The sequence below is a fragment of the Eschrichtius robustus genome, chromosome 20, assembly GCF_028021215.1.
Source record: "Eschrichtius robustus isolate mEscRob2 chromosome 20, mEscRob2.pri, whole genome shotgun sequence".
Taxonomy (NCBI): domain Eukaryota; kingdom Metazoa; phylum Chordata; class Mammalia; order Artiodactyla; family Eschrichtiidae; genus Eschrichtius; species Eschrichtius robustus.
In genome coordinates this window covers 7,638,095-7,655,544 of record NC_090843.1, presented here as the reverse complement: position 1 = coordinate 7,655,544, position 17,450 = coordinate 7,638,095, and the positions used below count along the sequence as shown (strand labels likewise).

The following is a 17,450-nucleotide window of genomic DNA, read 5'->3' as shown; positions in this document are numbered from 1 at the left end:
GGACTTCCCTGGTGGTCCAGTGGTTAAGAATCTGCCTTCCAATGCGGGTACGTAGGTTCGATCCCTGGTCGGGGAACTAAGATCCCACATGCTGTGTGGCACTGAGCCTGCGCGCCACAACTAAGACCTGACGCATCAACCAATCAATGAAATCACATCCATGGTAAATTTGTGTAGGGATAGAGATCTCACCTTTGTTTTAACTTCTGGCAGCAGAGGAAGTGTGTAAGGCAGTCTGACATGACTTATGTTTCAAACGTTAGTTGTCAAAATGACTTTACTGCAACATAAGGTTTGCATATAAGTGATGTTTTGCCTTATAATTTTAGGGTGAATTCATTAAGAAACATTATCAAGTCTGCAGCAAAAGCTAATTTCCAAAGCCATTCAGCGTTCAGTAATAGTGGTTGAGAATGATTCTTCTTTCAGAAAAATTTCAATCTCAGCCCTGAACTCAAAAAATTACAAGAAAACTTCACCACTGCTAAGCTATCTAGTTGTGTAGTAGGGCATGCCAGAATATTCAGCTTCTATTTTTGATAAAAATTTATGGAATTGAGGATTGTTAAGTCCACAAGAGAGGGTGAAGCTCATCACTGATCCTAGCAGTTCAAGAACTCATGACAGATTCGAATATTTTCCACAGAGTCCCTGCTGATGAATAATACAATAACCACAGGCTTTAAACACCTTATGTTTTCATAAGCTTTGTAAATTTGTCCAATTAAATTTTTCTGCTCCACACATATTCCTACCATCATCAGTTGTAACAGGTATCAGCAGATTATACTTCAGGCCGTAGTGAATTAGTGTTTTCTTAATGTTTTTGAACAGAAAATATCCTCAGCTGTAGTTGTTTTAAGTAGACTATTCATAGAAGCTACTTCTTCAGTCACTTCAAACGCGGCATTGACTTCATGAATACAACTAAACAGTAGCTTCTGTTGACACATCAAGAGCCAAGAAAAACCACACAAAATCATTTGCCTTGTTTTCTAATTGACTACTGATGTTTTTCCCATTGACCTCAACATTTTGAGAAATTGTTCTTGCTGAAAGGCTGATGCTCTTAAAACAAGTTTGTTTTCTCTGGACATGTTCCTTCAGCTTCTTCCCTCAAACATAATTTAATTAATTTGCTATCTGTAAATGGCTTTCCTTGCCTGGCTAACACATGAGCCACTCAGAAACTTACTTCAGTTGTAGCCTCGTTTTCATTTTTGTGAAGAAATTCTGCTGTAATGAAACAGTCTCTTTAGAATTTTCTAATTTTTCTGATCGTTGCCTTTCTATGAGTTGGGAATATTGTGACAACTACGTAGTCTGGTAATGTTAATGGATTCTTTCTGCACAGCTTTTTAATTACAGATAGCTTTGCCAACTAATTCAGCGACAAGAAAATCCACACTCCCCTGTGCCCTAAAAACACGACATTCCAAGTCCATTCTTCTCTTCTCGTTTTGAAGGGATACTTAGGCACTGGTAATAAAGAATAAATAAAACATTGTGGTATGCTGACACACATGGCGCTGGAAAGACTGTCAAGTTGTAACTGTGTCACCATGATTTGTAGCGCACTGAAGAGCAACGCAGAGCAACAGTCTGGTCTCCATCAGAACTACTGAACTCTGTGGTTAAACTGCAAAAGCAGCCATAGACAATATCTAAACCAATGACCGTGGTTTCCAATAAAGCTGTATTTATGGATGCTGAAAATTAAATTTCTTTTTTATTTTTTGGGCCACACGGCATGTGGGATATCTTAGTTCCCCGACCAGGGATCGAACCCACACTTCCTGCATTTGAAGCACAGAGCCTTAACCACCGGACAGCCAGGGAAGTCCCGAAAATTAAATTTCATATAATTTTCATGTGCCGTGAAATATTCTTTTTCAACCATTAAAAATGTAAAAACTATTCTTAGTACACGGGCCATACAAAAGCAGGCAGCAGGCTAGATTTGTCATACGAGCCATAGTTTATTGATCTCTGCTCAACACACCATAGCCTCCCCTCATTTTTGACCTCCATGCTTTCAATCATGTTGCTCCTGTGTCTGGATCACCCTTCTGGCTTCTCTCTGCATAAGAGTTTCTTGCCCTGCCCAGTGGTATTAATTGCCCTCTCTTCCATGTTTCCACCACACTGTGTGAATACAGCAGGTATGGCCCCACCACAGTTGATTTCAACTGCTTTGTATACAGCCAGGTCTATTCATCTTTGTACCCCTGCACAAAGCCAGCTTGTAGCGGGTGTTCAGGACGTGTTTGTCCAAGAAAAAGCAAAAGTGTTAAAGCATCCCAAGTGGCACAAGCCTGGTCCACAGCAGCTATGTACTGACCCAGCAAAACACAGACAAGCAACTTAGATGCTTCTCCTGGCAATTAAGAAATCAGTAACTTCTCTAGCTACCTTGCCCACAAAGTCTGCACAGCCTTGTTCCTCACCCTCAACACTAAATTTAAGATCTTCAGCTTCACATGCAGACTAGAAAAGCAACCAGTGGGATGGCTCACTCTGTAACTGCTGCTGAGAATGTGCAGAGATAAACAGAGATGTATTAAATTCCGTTTTCTGTTTCCTCAAACAACTAAAAGGTATTATGATGACTATTTGGCAAAAGCTGGGTACAAACTAGAGCTATATTAAGTGAAAGAAAAAATATATATATATATAACTGGACAATTAGGTAAACTATATGCAGAAAGAAAAACTGGAAAACTACATCCAGTATTATTGGTTTTAGTGGTTATCGTGGCTTTTCCAAAATTAAATGAAAGATGTATGATGCTAATAAGTCAGAAGAGTTCTTTTAAGTTAAAAGTGAACTGCGGTAAATCTTTTTGTAAAACAAATGACTATTAGAATCTCATCCTGCTTATGATTTGTAAAGTCTGATTGGATACATATGTAAAATGGTCAGATGTGAATAAAAAGGCACATAGGCAAGACAATGATGGCCTCTGGAGAAGCAACAGGAAGAGATGGTATGTGCTCGGGACTTGATCTGTGAGCCCAACAAAAAGGGGGCAACAGACAGAGCTGACAGTAGAAACCCACCCCTGACACCCTGCAGACTGAAGGTCATGGCTCTGCTCCCGAGGAGCCAGCTGCTCTCCTGGCTAGCCAGTGGTCACCGCTCATGAGACTCACACAGGGGTAGCAGAGCTCTGGCCACGTGACAGATGTACCCACATCCCTAATAAGCCACCGCTGTTCATCTTTATTACAGCTAGTCTTATTAAATCCGAATTTCATCTATTTCAAGCAATAATCAAGCTTTATCATGGAAACAGAATCTTAAAATGCGAGAAATGGTCCTGTTCTTAAATATTCCTTATTGAAATCTAGCCACAATGTGATAGGATTCTGAAACTAGCAAAGGAAAGAAAAAACAAAACAAACAAAAAAACCCCAAAAATTCCAGTCACTGTCGAAGACAACATTGTGGTGTCCAAAGGCTCAAATGACACTTATCTATAATCTACTGTTTTCCATATTTATATTAACCCTACTGGCTACTTTTTTTCCCCCATACATAACTCCCATAAAGAAATTTAGTCACAGAGCTCATAGTTCATGACTTACCAAAGATTCTTCATTTTTAAGTTTGAGAATAAAATCTTTTTTAACTTCAAGGAGAATATTGTAAGAGCAGATAAGCAGTAGATTAAGAATCCTAAATTACTTATCCAAGTGTGTGTGTGTGTGTGTGTGTGTGTGTGTGTGTGTGTAAAAATAAATATTTCTTACAATTTGCTGAAAAATCTTTCCTCATTTTTGAAGAGCTTTAGGTAAACTATTAGTTCTGGATTCAATGTTTGTAAGGACATACATACACATTCTGTTTTGACACCAAACATAACCCAGAAACCATACAACTTTATGACAATAACCACACTAGTAGGAGTTACCCAAAAAAATGGCTTTTTGAAAAAACAATGCCAAATAAAGCTAAAATTGGTTATTGGTAAATATTTGGACAATTATTTGTCCAAATCTTTATTTAAGATAAGATAACGTGCTATCTCCTGAAGTGATCCTGGTTTAGAACACTCCGGCAGAAAAAGCAAGCCCAGATAGTATTATTCAGGCAAACAAAATAAGCATCTAGTGAATTTCTGCATGTGTCTAAATCTTTAAGACAGGCTTGAATCCTATAATTGCACTTAAGCAAGCAAACACTTTAAGGTGGGGTGGAGTCACTCACAGGCAAATGATTTCAGCCCATTCTCACTGGGAAAGAGCTGATACCTGTGACATGTCCCGGCCCCAAGAACTAACAAGAACCATGAACGGTGCAACGCTGGTGTTCCTGGTTCCTTCTGTCTATAATTTTCTCCTTGCCCCAAGGATCCTGGAACTGGTAAAACTGAGGAAAGTTCATGTAATCAGTGACTCAACATCACTGATTTTGGAGAACATGTGAGGGATACTGAAAACCCTGGTTCATTCCCTAAATTAGATAACACCTTGTTTTGATTCAAAGTTTTCCTGTAAACAGCTGGCCTCAAAAGCTTCCAATATGACAAACATTTTAGTATAAAGGTTTTAACTGATGTGTTATTTTGAACACTGTTTTCTGTACAACAGTCTTTATCCCTGAAAGAGTAGTTTGTTGAGAACACAAATTCATTGTCTGAGATATATAACCCGGCTGATGGAGGCTATAAGAACTGCGAATGAAGTGAAATTCGAATGGATACGGAAGAGAGGCGTGTGCTCTGAGGACAACACGGACCCACAGGCTGTTGAAGGAGGCAGCAGTGCAACTGAAAGCAGTAACCTGAGCACTGTTCAGATACTGATAAGAATCGTACTTACACTGTGCTAAGTGCCAGGCACGGTTTTAAGCACTTTACATACATTAACTCACTTAATCCTCATAACTACCCCTTGGCACAGGTATTATTGGTATCATCAGGAAACTGACACACAAAGAGGGAAGTCACTTGCCCAAGGTCCCACAACTAGTAAGCGGCAGAGCTGGCCTTCAAACCCAGACAGTCTGGTCCTAGAGTCACTAGTCTTAAACACCACGCTGTTAACTATGCTTTTCTTAAATGAGCTACAGGAAAAACAAGAGTAGTAACAACAAATAAGCATAAGTGGCTCTCTAGAAGCTGTTGAAAGTATGTCCAGGAGTTTTTGACAGGCCATAATTACAATACCATAAAATAAGTTACTAAAAACAAAAACAGAAATGTTAACTTCAATGTACTCTACTGGATATTTAATATTCATTTTATGTATTCATTATAAAAGTCCAATAGTAAAATCTGTTCTGTCTGGTTTTAAATAAGAAAATATAAGTACAAGTTTCTAATTTATGTTGTTTGACTTACACAAACCCTAAACTGGCAGGCTACCAGATGCTTGGCACCTCTTAGCAGTAGAAGTGAAATAAAAAAGATATAGTAATGTTCTTACCAAAATTAATAAAAGCTCAGACATAAAAACTACTACTTAACATTTTTAAGTCATAAAACACCATGCCAAATGCTTTTATCAACCTCTTCCTTCCTAAACATAACGCTCTCTCTTCAATGGGGTAGTTTTGTGAATAGGCCAAAATTTCATAGGAAGGTGGGAAGATGGGTCTTCCCCTCCTCATTAGAAGTCACTTTGTTACGACTTATGGTGGCCATATGTTGTTTCAAATACTAATAGGAAACAAATGAGTCAACTTATGAACACAAAAAGCAAACTGTGATGTAAAGAATAAGGAAAGGGAGGAAAATAAGCTCAGATATGACATGACGATACTATCACAGGCCTTAGTATCTTCTTTGTCTCCTAAATAAATTGAGCCACCAACAGGAAAAAGGTCACCTCACAGAGAACGCTATGAGATTTTTAAGTTGCTAGACTCCTTTCCATCTTCTCCTCCTCATCAGCTCTTGATACTGCTGTCAAATTCTACACACTGGCAAAGAAAAAAGGGGTGAAAGTTGAGGGATTTTATAGAGAAAATATTAAAAGTTTGTTGTGATTATTTGAATGAAAATATTATAGCCATTGATATCACTTTAAATGCCTAAAACACATGGCCTATTCTTACAGAAATGCCCATGTGAACATTAGAACAATCATCACAATACCTGATGAACAGAAACAATTCATTTTAGCAGAACAGCAACCTCTTCTACCTCCCACCCACCCTGGGAAGTAAACACAATTCATTTTATGAAGGTATTGGGAAAAGTGTGCTTGTTCTTTATAATGGTTATCAATTCAGAGACAATTTAAAGTACAACTACCAACAACTAGGAGTCCCAAACTTGCTGAGTATTCACTTCTTAAAAGAATCTCCTCAGACTTACAACATGGAGGCATTCGCCTAGAATGGATACACGGAGACGAAGCCATTGAGAAGGCTGGGAAAAGGGTGCCAAGAGCTCTTCACAAACTGCAGGCTTTCCCGTGCTGAATGATGCTGCCGAGCCCTGACAGGCCATGTGTCTAAGGCCCCTCTAGTTGCAGGGACTCATATACACTGATTATAACCACCCTTTTTTTCAAAAAAATTGAGCTGTAACTTATACAACATAAAAATTCACCATTTTAAAGTGTACATTTCATTAGTTTTTAGTATATTCATCATGTTGTGTAACCATCATCATGGTCTGATTCCAGAACATTTCCATCCCCCCAAAATAAACCCCATACCTATTTTCATATGCAATGATTTTACCCAAACTTTCTCCGTAGATCTCTCTGTTGCCCATGCAGGTATTTTAAGATGGCTGGCTGGGGTGAATCTATAGAGTATCTATATGGTAAGAAAACAAGAAAACTACATTGTCCAGAAGGATACTGAACGCAAATCCTTGGCATTTTTAGCAATTAGGCTAATGTAATTTTTATATATTGGCTAAGAATGGCAGAGAAACTTACATTCAACATCCATCTTCACATAACACATTAGTGTGCCCCAAAATTCATCCAAGGTGTTAAAAGAAGGGAAGACAATCTACTATGATTAGCCATAACTGTCCATAGTTGTAATTTCAAAATATAGAAGATGCATATGTGGGAAAACCTCCTTTAGTATCAAGCACAGCTGGATCAAAAAAACAAAAAACAAAATGAAAAACTTTATGATTAAGCAAATATTGTCCCCACTTGGGAAAATAATCCCTAGATCAGTTCTCTATTTAAAGTAATGTAGCTTTAAATGCAACCTTACTTTTATCAGTCTTCTAACCTAGAGTCTCTCCTAATGAGAAAAATAACCTTTAGGCAAAGGTCTGGTAGGAAAGCCTGCAGATGTGCGGTGCTCAGGCTGTTGCAGGCCTCTCATTACCTAAGTGAGCTCACGGCTTCTAAGACACACAGGAAGGAGACCTCACCTTCAGGCATCAGGGTGTTGAAAGCGGGAGGAAGTAGGTCCACGAGGGTGTCTTGCTTTTGTGCACTTATCTGGGGTGCTATTTGCAGAGAAGGAGCTCCTTTATAGAGTGTGCCCAAGATGGATTTCTCTAAGTTGCTCTCAGAGTTGTCCAGCTGCCCTCACCAATAAGCCACAGTCTTTGTAGGTTGATAGAAACCACCAGTCAAAGCAGATGCATATGGATTGTGGGGAAGCCTTCTTTAGTATCTAACATAGCTGGATTAAAACAAAAAAACTTAACCATTAAGCAAATCTTCACTTTAATCATTAATTTAGATTATAGCAAATATCAACTAGGTGCTAAAATTGAGTCTACCCTTAGCATGGGCACTTAACACTTATTAATGGGGATTTTGTGGACTTGCCTGAAGGCCACAGTGAGCTCTCAATTTCTGTCCTGCAAGAAATTAGTTCTCCTTGATAAACAAGTAAACAAGATCCAGAAATGTTTATTGGTAATTTAACTCATTCTTGCTGAGGCTGCTAAGCAATGCTTCCAATGACTTCCATTGTGCAACAAGTTGTGCTCTAGTAATGTATTTACAAACTTACTGCAATCTGCAATAATGATTTAAATACTGTTCATTGCCTGGATTTTCCAAAACACAATCAGATGCAATCAAGTGAAGCTCATGACATTTACATAATGTATAAACTAACAAATTTCCCTCAAAGTAGCTTATCTATGGAAGTACTGCTACATTATTCTTCTTTAAAGATGCCCAGGAAACAGTCCTAAATTAAAATGACACCTGGCTAGATGAGGGTATAAAGCACTTATCCTCTGTCTACCTATAAGAAATCACCCAGTGGCCAGAAACCTCCAAGTAACCGTCAATAAACTAGAATTTCATTTTCCTTTAATACAAGAGAATTAAGAAGTCTGAGAATCAACTGCAGGTAAAAGAATCCAAAAATGATTTAACGTCTTTGAGGTTTATATCCTCTTATAGGGTCAAAATAATGAGGTCAAAAACTTAATTTTTTTTTTTTTTGCCGTGCTGCGCGGCTTGCGCAATCTCAGTTCCCGGACCAGGGATTGAACCTGGGCCACGGCAGTGAAAGCACCAAGTCTTAACCACTGGACTGCCAGAAAATTCCCAAAACTGGGATTTTTTTGACCACACCACGCAGCATGCGGGATCTTAGTTCCCACTGGGGGTTGGACCTGTGCCCCCTGCAGTGGAAGCGCAGAATCTTAACCACTGGACAGCCGGGGAAGTCCCAAAACTGGTATGTTTTATTAAAGACGGCAGGTTTTTTGGTGACCTTTCAGCTATACACTTTTAACAATATAATTGTTATGTAGTAAAAAAGCCCAAAGTTAGCTAAGTTTGTAGATACATTTCAGAATGTAAATTGTTCCAAAATTTCCCATTCTTCAGTCTGTTTTTATAAAACTCTTCTAAAATATAAGATGGACTTGTTCTAAATAAAGCTGCATTAAATTCAGTCTTTGTCAAAAAAAATAGACAAATTACCTAGCAAGAGGTCACGTGGTTCTTGTGTTGAAAAGTACTAATACATAAATATTATCATTTTACTTAGTGCTAATCAAATACTTGGAACTGTACAACAGAGGAAATTCTGATATAACCGTTATCTAAAAGGGATGAATTCCTCAAGTCTAGCACAAGTGCCCGCTACACCAATTTTCTGAAAGGATTAATTCTAAGTTTCCCTTAAAGTAAGAATATTCAACAGCTTAAAAAAAGAAAACAAACAAAATAATTATCCTTCAAACTATGTTACGAATAATCCTCTTGGTTTGGGAAAAGGAGGGCTCAAACTCTAGGACTTTAGTTGTGGTATAAGAATAAAGGGCAAGAAGCAAGCCAACAGGAACACAATTTTTGCTTTTGATGGATTCAACTGTGTTTGCCAAGACTGACATTATGATGAGTGGGATTCAATTTTAATGCAAATCTCTTCTAGATTATTGCAAAATTAACGCATGTCACATAGTCTCAAATAACATCAGGTACAAAAAAATACACAAAATTAACGTATAAGAAAGTTTTAAAATGTAAAAAAAATTTGACAGGTAAAAAAATACAAACATTCAAAAAAAAAAAAACAAGGAGTCTATATCTGTATTCAACAATGGGATCAATGCAATAGATAAGGTCATATTCAGGTTGGAACAAATTCTGGAAATTCATGCTACAAAAGAGAATGAAAAAAATGCTCGGCAGCTCAAAATTTTATAGCAAATATTGAAATCAAAATTAAAATGTTCGTGTCTCCTAACCCCCAAGGAAAACAAATGGGTCCACCTTAAATAAATAAATTCAGAGCCAACAAGTGTACTCGTGCCATCATCAGTGTCCTCATGCTCCCTGCTCCTCAGACCTGAGTGAAGCTTTCCAAATCATCAAGGTTTCTGAATGCCCATAAATCTACCAAGAAAGACAACTGACTTCTATCTCTGATTTTTGGACACACACACACACACACACACACACACACGCACACACACACACACACAGAGGAACAGATAACAGAAAATAAAGAGATGGGAACACCTCCAACCTCCAACCACCCAATCAGGCCTGGGCTTTTCATCTGCTGCTAAGCCACTTTAAGAGCCCAGACTGATTACTCTGTACTTACCCACAAGGAATGGAAAGACAGATTTTAAACAAATGAGCATCAAGAGGACAAAGACTCATATTAACACACACAGCTGCTGACTTGTTTCATCTCTCAATTCCAAAATGATTAGAAAGCCTTTCTAATATAGACTCCATAGTATACTCAATGACAACACAACACAGAAACAGAGGTTGCTGAAACCAAGATTCACATAACTCAAAACGTTATCCGTATTTTTCTGAAAAAACGTGATCTGAGCAACCAGTGATTATAAATAAGTTCCAATAAGGTGAAGTTTGCAGATTTCCAAATCAAGACCCTACTGTTGCTTGACCACACCATTCATCTGATCACTGAATTCTCTGAGATAAGACCAGCTCACCAAAGCCAGCGGCAGGATTGCAGAAAGAACTCCAGTAAGAAAGCAATGCAAATGGCCATATTAGAAAAGTTACAGTTAACATGAGTCAGACTTAAGTCCACAAAAAGTTTCAAATGATTTCAACCAATAACAGAGAATCTCACGAAGAAACCAATACACTTCCTAAAATCGATGTTCCCTAATACCAGAAGAGTCTCCCAATGGGTCTCACTTCCATCAGTGACAAACAAGCGCTCCTGTTGTCTACTTCTTTCTACTCCAACACATGCTTCTTGCTCTTGGTTCACCAGACAGCATTATTGTGTTCCCCTTAAGGGCTGTTCAACCCCCAGCTTCCAAAATCTCCAGCAAGACTGAGGTACACTTGGGGATCCTTCTAAACTTGCACACAACTTGGGAGACGAAGGGGATGTGGGGCACTCAAAGAGCATCAGGGAAAATGGAAACCAACACTGTGCTTAACAGGAGGGCCTGCCTCTTTTTCTCTTTCTTTCTCCCAAAGCATCTAGCACTAGGTAGTTGCTTAAAGTGCCTTGAGAAGCAATATTATAAAAAGACGACAGGGACCTACATTTAGACACAAGCAGATTCCCAGGAAGAGGCTTCCCATCTCACTGGACTCTCGTAGCATCAGCATTTGGGGCTCCCTCTGATGCCACATTTGGCTTGGGCCTGAGGACACATTCGGACCCCATCACCCTCGGGATCCCTGACTAGGGCTGGGTCAACTGTTTCAGTGAATTCAAGCAAGAGTGACCTCTGTGGACAACACACGGGCCTCACGGACACAAAAGGCCTCCTGTGCACACTACATGGGTCGCCCGACAAGACTTCACGCTAACGGTCATTTATAAGCGGGTCTAGGGCTGGCCCCTTAGGAACTCATTCTGGTCGCATCTTAGACTTCTTATCGCCCCAGAAGTGCCTGGGATTGTGGTTTTATGGTCTGAGGAACAGTTAGGCCTCGAAGGCCCGGCCTAAAATGTGTGCACTCCGCATCCCAAGCTCCCGCCTTCCCCACTCGGCGGCGGGGACCGGGTTTCCCGCCCCTCGGCCGACCAAAGGTTGGTGGCAGTTGAAGGCAGTTGGGACCGGCCCCAGCAGGTTGGAACCGGTCTGGGCCGGGCCGGAGGAAGAAGGGGGGAGGGAGAGGCCGCCTCGCGCTCTCCCTGCGCGCGTGACTCACGCTGGCCGCTGACGTCAGGCGTGCGCGCGCGGCGGGGGGGGCTCTACGTACGTGTAGTGCTGCGGTTTCTCGGGCTGTGCCTGCAGCACCTGAGCGGTAGCGGCCGGGGGCGCCGACGAAGCTGCGGAGCCGCCGGGCCCTGGGCCCTTCGACATGGTCCTGTCTTCCTGCCTCTTCGCCGCTCCCCTTTTATTATTCAGTCTGCGCGGTCCGCGCCGAGGCCCCAGTGCGCCTGCGCCGCGCCACGAGAACGTGAAGACCCCCCGCACGGCAGCAAGGGTTGCTGGGAGTTGTGGTCCCAGGTTCGGCTGGAATTTTACCGTCAACAGAGGGTTGCTGCCGAAGTAACGGACCACAATACCCAGGGATCCTTGCAGACGGTGTCCCGGATGCTCAGGGCCCGCGACGGTTTCTGGGGATTGCAGTCCGGCTGCGTTTCTTCTTAACAGCGGGTTTCCAGGTTCGTAGGGGAGCCTTTCCCTGAAATTGGAGCCTCTGGAGTAGAAGAGGCCCAGAGCTAGGGAGGGCCTAACGACTGCTGGGAAACGGTTCCAAGTGTAATTGCACTGCCAGCAATGTAACAATTACCTCGCCTCCATACTTAGCACACCCTGGGCTCGGTTCTGATGCCGGCCCTGAGCAGTGGGCGTTTGAGCTTCAGGCAGCTGGAGTCCGCCAACATCCTCATTCCTGCAGTGGGACCAAGCTGAGAGGCGTGAAGGAAAGTCTGCCCGTTGGAAGTCAGCTTAAGAAACTTTTGCTAACGAAGAGCTACACGACACAATGCTCTGTTCCTGCGCCTTTGCTGAGGTGCTCCGTAAACCTTTACCAGCCCTGAAACCTGGAACTCCACGACTTGGGTCCCTTCTCAACTCGACACCTGGCTTGACCAACTTGTTTCCAGTACATTAAGGGCCAAGGACGAATTTAATCTCCGTCTAGCATAGTCTCAGGTACACTGGCAAGTTGCAGGGGCGTCGAGAAGCATCACAGTGTCCAGAGGAAGGACCTGGGTTTGAGTAGGGAGTGCGATTTATAATCCACTCCAGTTTCCTGCTGCGGATGCCAGCGTTTCTACTGGTGAAAATGTCTCCTACCCGCTTCCCGCCAGTTGGGCGAAGTTCTTCATAGATATTTTAACATTTGTTATTTAACTTTGTTTTCCATATTGAATCTATTTAAAACCATTGTTTTACAGACTAATTTACATTTTATTAGATAACGTTAACTAATGTTAATCTCATTAAAGAAACACATTCCGAATAACGAATAACCTTACGGGTGAAGAAGGGTGGGGTGAATGGAAAATGTTAATGTTTTAAGACATACATATCTATTTTATTTTGTTACGAGTAACTTCACATCAGAAGCCAAATTGTCAGCCTACAAAGTTGAGAAACTGGTATTTCTTAAACATGTCATATCAGTTGTTTAACCACTAGGGGCATTTGAAGATAAATTCCAAAAGGACAAAAAAGTTGTATATTGCTTTACTCCTATTATTAAATCCAAATAATTGGCATATTTGTTATCCCCAAAATACCCAAGTGTGATTTGAATGAAGAAATGTAGTTAAGAGTGCTAGGTTTTAAATAAGGGTATACCATGAGCTTCAGAATAAGTGTGTACTGGTAGAACTGGGAGATGATATCATCCAAACTGCTTAATTTACAGAAGAGGAAACCAAAACTCAGAGAGGTTAAGTAACCTGTGCGAAGTTACTCAGCAAGTCTGACAGAACAGGAACTAGGACAGTAGCCTACATGCTGCATCATGTTTTGCATTGTTTTGAGTGTATTAACATTTTCAGTTGTTCCCTATTTCCTGTGTTGCTTTTCCTCCCCTGCATCCACTTAGGAAAAAGAAAAACATAGCGATAAGACAGCCAAGTAAGAGGGACAAACTGTTTCCACTAATCATCCTTAAATGGATGCATGTAAATTCATACCTAGTTTCTCCTGGAGCAGTTTTAGTTCCTCTGTAGTAATTAGCAAAACTGGGGACGGGGATGGGGGGCGCGGCGGATAACTAGACTATTCCTCCTGTAGAAAGCATGGGACAGACAGGGTTCTGGATCTCCTAGAAAAGCCTTGGAACACAAAATGGGTGATAATTCAGGAGCCCATTCCTTCTCCAGGCCATCTGAGCAGTCAAAAAAAGATGACAGGGTATTTTTCTGGTTACATCCCAGGACATTTGTCAGCCTCTTACGTGAGATGTAACCAGCGCCCTGTTTCTCGGCTTTACCCAGGTTCTGAGAACAGGGCATCTTGGTTTGTCTTCTCAGTCTGGCATGAATGAAACAGCTTAATTTTTCCCCTACCCTAAACTTTGAGCAGAAGGCAGAAAACTAAAGTTGATTGAATTATCACATAAAAGTTTAGATACATAATAATTAAATACATACTGTGTGTGTTATGATTGAGAGGGCTGAAATAACAAGAGGAATTTGGAAATAGAGGTTGGGTCAAAGGTGTTTTTTGCCATAGCTGCTTTTTCGAACTGCATTTTTTTCTCTCACTATTGATGGTGAGAGGGGGGATCTCTGGAGTCAGGAGTAAATTTTTGAGATATTTGTATTTATGTATAATAATTCTCTGAGTTGAAATCTATATGTACCTGGTTTTGCTGCTTTTTTATTTTAATTAAAATATTCGGTGAGGGACTTTCCGGGCTCTTCAGTGGTTAGGGCTCCGTGCTTCCACTGCAGGGGGCGCGGGTTCCATCCCTGACCGGGAGCCTGAGATCCCACATGCCGCACGGCACGGCCAACAAATAAATAAGTTCGGTGAACCCAGAGTAAGAACTGCGGAGTAGAATGCCCAAGGCTCTGTTTCAATTTTCTGAGCTTTGTTCGGCGGGTCTTAACCTTAAGCCTGCTTTGATATTTTATATAACTGAGTCACCTGAAAAACTAAACATTAAAATCAACTCAAGACATTTAGGCAAAGGTAGGGATTACCATTTTTATACATTTGTCCTGTTTCTTCAGAAGTAACACATTCCAGGATATACCATTAAATACAAGTGAACGTATTTAATTTAGTTTTCTTTTGTTTACTCTTTATGGACATGCAAATACTGTTTTAGAACTGACTATTCCCATTCTGGCTGTAGTTATTTCGTTCAGTTGAATTACATAATTTTAAAAATATGTTGCTTAGTGGGTTACTTCTTGTTTAAGCATTTTGAAATCAGAAAGTATTTTGTGATGGTCTAAGAACATACAAAACTGTACTTCTAAAATAATTTACTGACATTTGTTTTTTTGTATCTATTATTTACCCCTCCCCACCCCACCCCACCAAACAAAAGAACTCCCTTTTGATTAAAATGTATATGCCTGATATATAAAATACTTGGTTAGATAACATGATTTACTGAATTCTAATTCTCATTTACACTACGTACCTATCAAAATGTTAATGAAAAGTAATCACAGGGAATACATTTTTTTTTATATTGGAAAATATTTACAAAATTTTCGTTAAAGAAACCTCTCCTCCTCCTGCATTGTATTAGCTTGATGCAAATAAGGTTAGGCTCCTTCCCGTCCCGACTCTTTAAGTCCTGATAGGGACCAGTGCAATTCATTTGCATTGACTTTCTATTGTAGAGCTTTGGAACCAAGGGAAGGATCCAAACATAGCTCCATTTTATCCAATCAGAAGAGCCGCTTAGTGCTAAACTCTGATTCGTCCATTCCGCTTTCCATTCATCCAATCATTAGGCCACTTTAACAGCCAATCAGGGGTCTAGATGTCCGCCAATCAGCGAACGGGTCCGAAGCACGGCCTTTGTGTCGGGGGATGTCAGCGCGTCGGCGAAAGCGTCAGCCAATAGAAAAAGTCGTTGGTGTATGCAAATTAGGGTCCTATGACGCAGAGACGCAGCGTGAAGCGTGGGTATAAAAACGGAGGCATAGGGGGGGCCTGGAACGCAGAGCGGTTTGGTCGTTAGTCGGAGGAGCTTCTTCTATTAGTTCGGCGACTGCGGCTCTTCATTGGGCAGCAGGAGCGGCGCGGCTGTCGGAGAAGCGGCGTAAAATTTCGGCATTGGGTGAGTGTTCTTGGGTTTACGCGTGACATGAGGCCCTGTCAGCCGTTGGTGTCGCGGGCCGCGGCCGTTGAGAGCCGAGTGCCGGCTGCTGCGGGCTGCCCAGGCTGCTTGCTGGTGCCGGCGTGGGGGGGACGGTTGGTTTTCCCTTGGGGCTTCGTTCCGGAACCATGTCTCCGCCTCTTTCCCGCTGGTGATTCAGAGGTCCCGACGCCGGGTTCCGGGCAGCCGGGCCTCCGCCCGTCGAGGAGGGGAAGTGACTCCTCCCTGCGTCCCCCCTCCCGGGGGAGGCTGTTGCTAGTTGCAGCCTGAGTCATTAGGGGAGGGGGAGGAGGCGGCAGCCCTCGGCCATCTGCCGCCCGCCTTGGGGCGCGAGGAGGCGGGAGGGCAGGGGCGCCGGGCGTCCCGCCCCCTGCACTCCCGCCGCCGCATCCCGGGAGGCGAGCGTCGCGGCCCCGGAGTCAGGGATTTGTTCCGCAGGTGAAAGAAAATGGCCCGAACCAAGCAGACTGCTCGTAAGTCCACGGGTGGCAAAGCGCCCCGCAAACAGCTGGCCACTAAAGCGGCCAGGAAAAGCGCTCCCTCTACCGGCGGGGTGAAAAAACCTCATCGCTACAGGTAGGCAGCGCGGCAGGAAAACAATGACTCGGCGGCGCGCCGCGAGCGGGACGCTTCCTGCTGCTTGATCTGCGCTCTCGGTTAACCGGTGTCCCTTTACGCCCTCCTCTTCGCTTCAGGCCCGGGACCGTTGCGCTTCGAGAAATCCGTCGTTACCAGAAATCCACCGAGCTTCTGATCCGGAAGCTGCCTTTCCAGAGGTTGGTGAGGGAGATCGCCCAGGATTTCAAAACCGACTTGAGGTTCCAGAGTGCCGCCATTGGTGCGCTTCAGGTGAGGTGGCCGAGGCTGCGTGTAGCAGGGGCGGAGGGCTTGTGTGCGGTTCTCCTCCTCGGAGAGCGTTAATAGTGTGGCTCTTGTCCTCAACAGGAGGCTAGTGAAGCGTACCTGGTGGGTTTATTTGAAGATACTAATCTGTGTGCCATCCACGCTAAGAGAGTCACCATCATGCCCAAAGACATCCAGTTGGCTCGCCGGATACGGGGAGAGAGAGCTTAAGTGAAGGCAGTTTTTATGGTGTTTTGTAGTAAATTCTGTAAAATACTTTGGTTTAATTTGTGACTTTTTTTGTAAGAAATTGTTTATAATATGTTGCATTTGTACTTAAGTCATTCCATCTTTCACTCAGGATGAATGCGAAAAGTGACTGACTGTTCACAGACCTCAGTGATGTGAGCACTGTTGCTCAGGAGTGACAAGTTGCTAATATGCAGAAGGGATGGGTGATATTTCTTGCTTCTCATGATGCATGTTTCTGTATGTTAATGACTTGTTGGGTAGCTATTAAGGTACTAGAATTGATAAATGTGTACAGGGTCCTTTTGCAATAAAACTGGTTATGACTTGATCCAAGTGTTTAACAATTGGGGCTGTTAAGTCTGACCATACATCACTGTGATAGAATGTGGGCTTTTTCAAGGGTGAAGATACAAGTCTTAACCACAGTGTAACTTACAGTTTCCTTATTAAAAAAAAAAAAAGTAAACCTGGCAGCTATAGAATACACTATGTGCATTTATAATAGCTATTTTATATATTGTAGTGTCAACATTTTTAAATTAAATGTTTTACATTCACATGTGGTGGGGAGTCTTGTCATTAAGGTGTGTGTAATATAGAGTCCGGTTGGTTTTCTCCTAACTAGACTGCACTTGTTTTTCATACGTAGTAAAATGCTTTGCGCATTATACCTTGCATAAGTCCTCATTCTACCACATGTT

The 17,450-nt window shown here is 42.1% G+C and overlaps 2 protein-coding genes across 3 annotated transcripts in view; one reads left to right on the top strand and one right to left on the bottom strand.

The window, feature by feature from the left end:
• The window catches only part of UNK (unk zinc finger), a 33,486-nt gene extending 21,712 nt beyond the window's left edge, over nucleotides 1–11,774 (bottom strand). The window contains exons 1-4 of one of the 2 annotated variants that reach the window (XM_068531767.1): nucleotides 11,608–11,697; nucleotides 7,353–7,609; nucleotides 6,898–7,063; nucleotides 6,670–6,772 (exon numbers count right to left, since the gene is read on the bottom strand). In XM_068531767.1, coding sequence (XP_068387868.1) covers nucleotides 6,670–6,728 — 59 coding nt within the window. In that variant the 5' untranslated portion in view covers nucleotides 6,729–6,772; nucleotides 6,898–7,063; nucleotides 7,353–7,609; nucleotides 11,608–11,697. Of the gene's footprint in view, nucleotides 1–6,669; nucleotides 6,773–6,897; nucleotides 7,064–7,352; nucleotides 7,610–11,607 lie in introns of both variants that reach the window. The other variant, XM_068531766.1, reaches the window with a different exon arrangement.
• A 3,721-nt stretch (nucleotides 11,775–15,495) lies between these two features.
• Nucleotides 15,496–17,077, top strand: H3-3B (H3.3 histone B). The gene is made up of 4 exons (XM_068529866.1): nucleotides 15,496–15,615; nucleotides 16,093–16,230; nucleotides 16,350–16,503; nucleotides 16,600–17,077. Exons 2-4 carry the CDS (start codon nucleotides 16,103–16,105, stop codon nucleotides 16,726–16,728), a joined length of 411 nt encoding a protein of 136 aa, XP_068385967.1. The 5' UTR covers nucleotides 15,496–15,615; nucleotides 16,093–16,102; the 3' UTR covers nucleotides 16,729–17,077.
• Nucleotides 17,078–17,450: the final 373 nt, after the last annotated feature.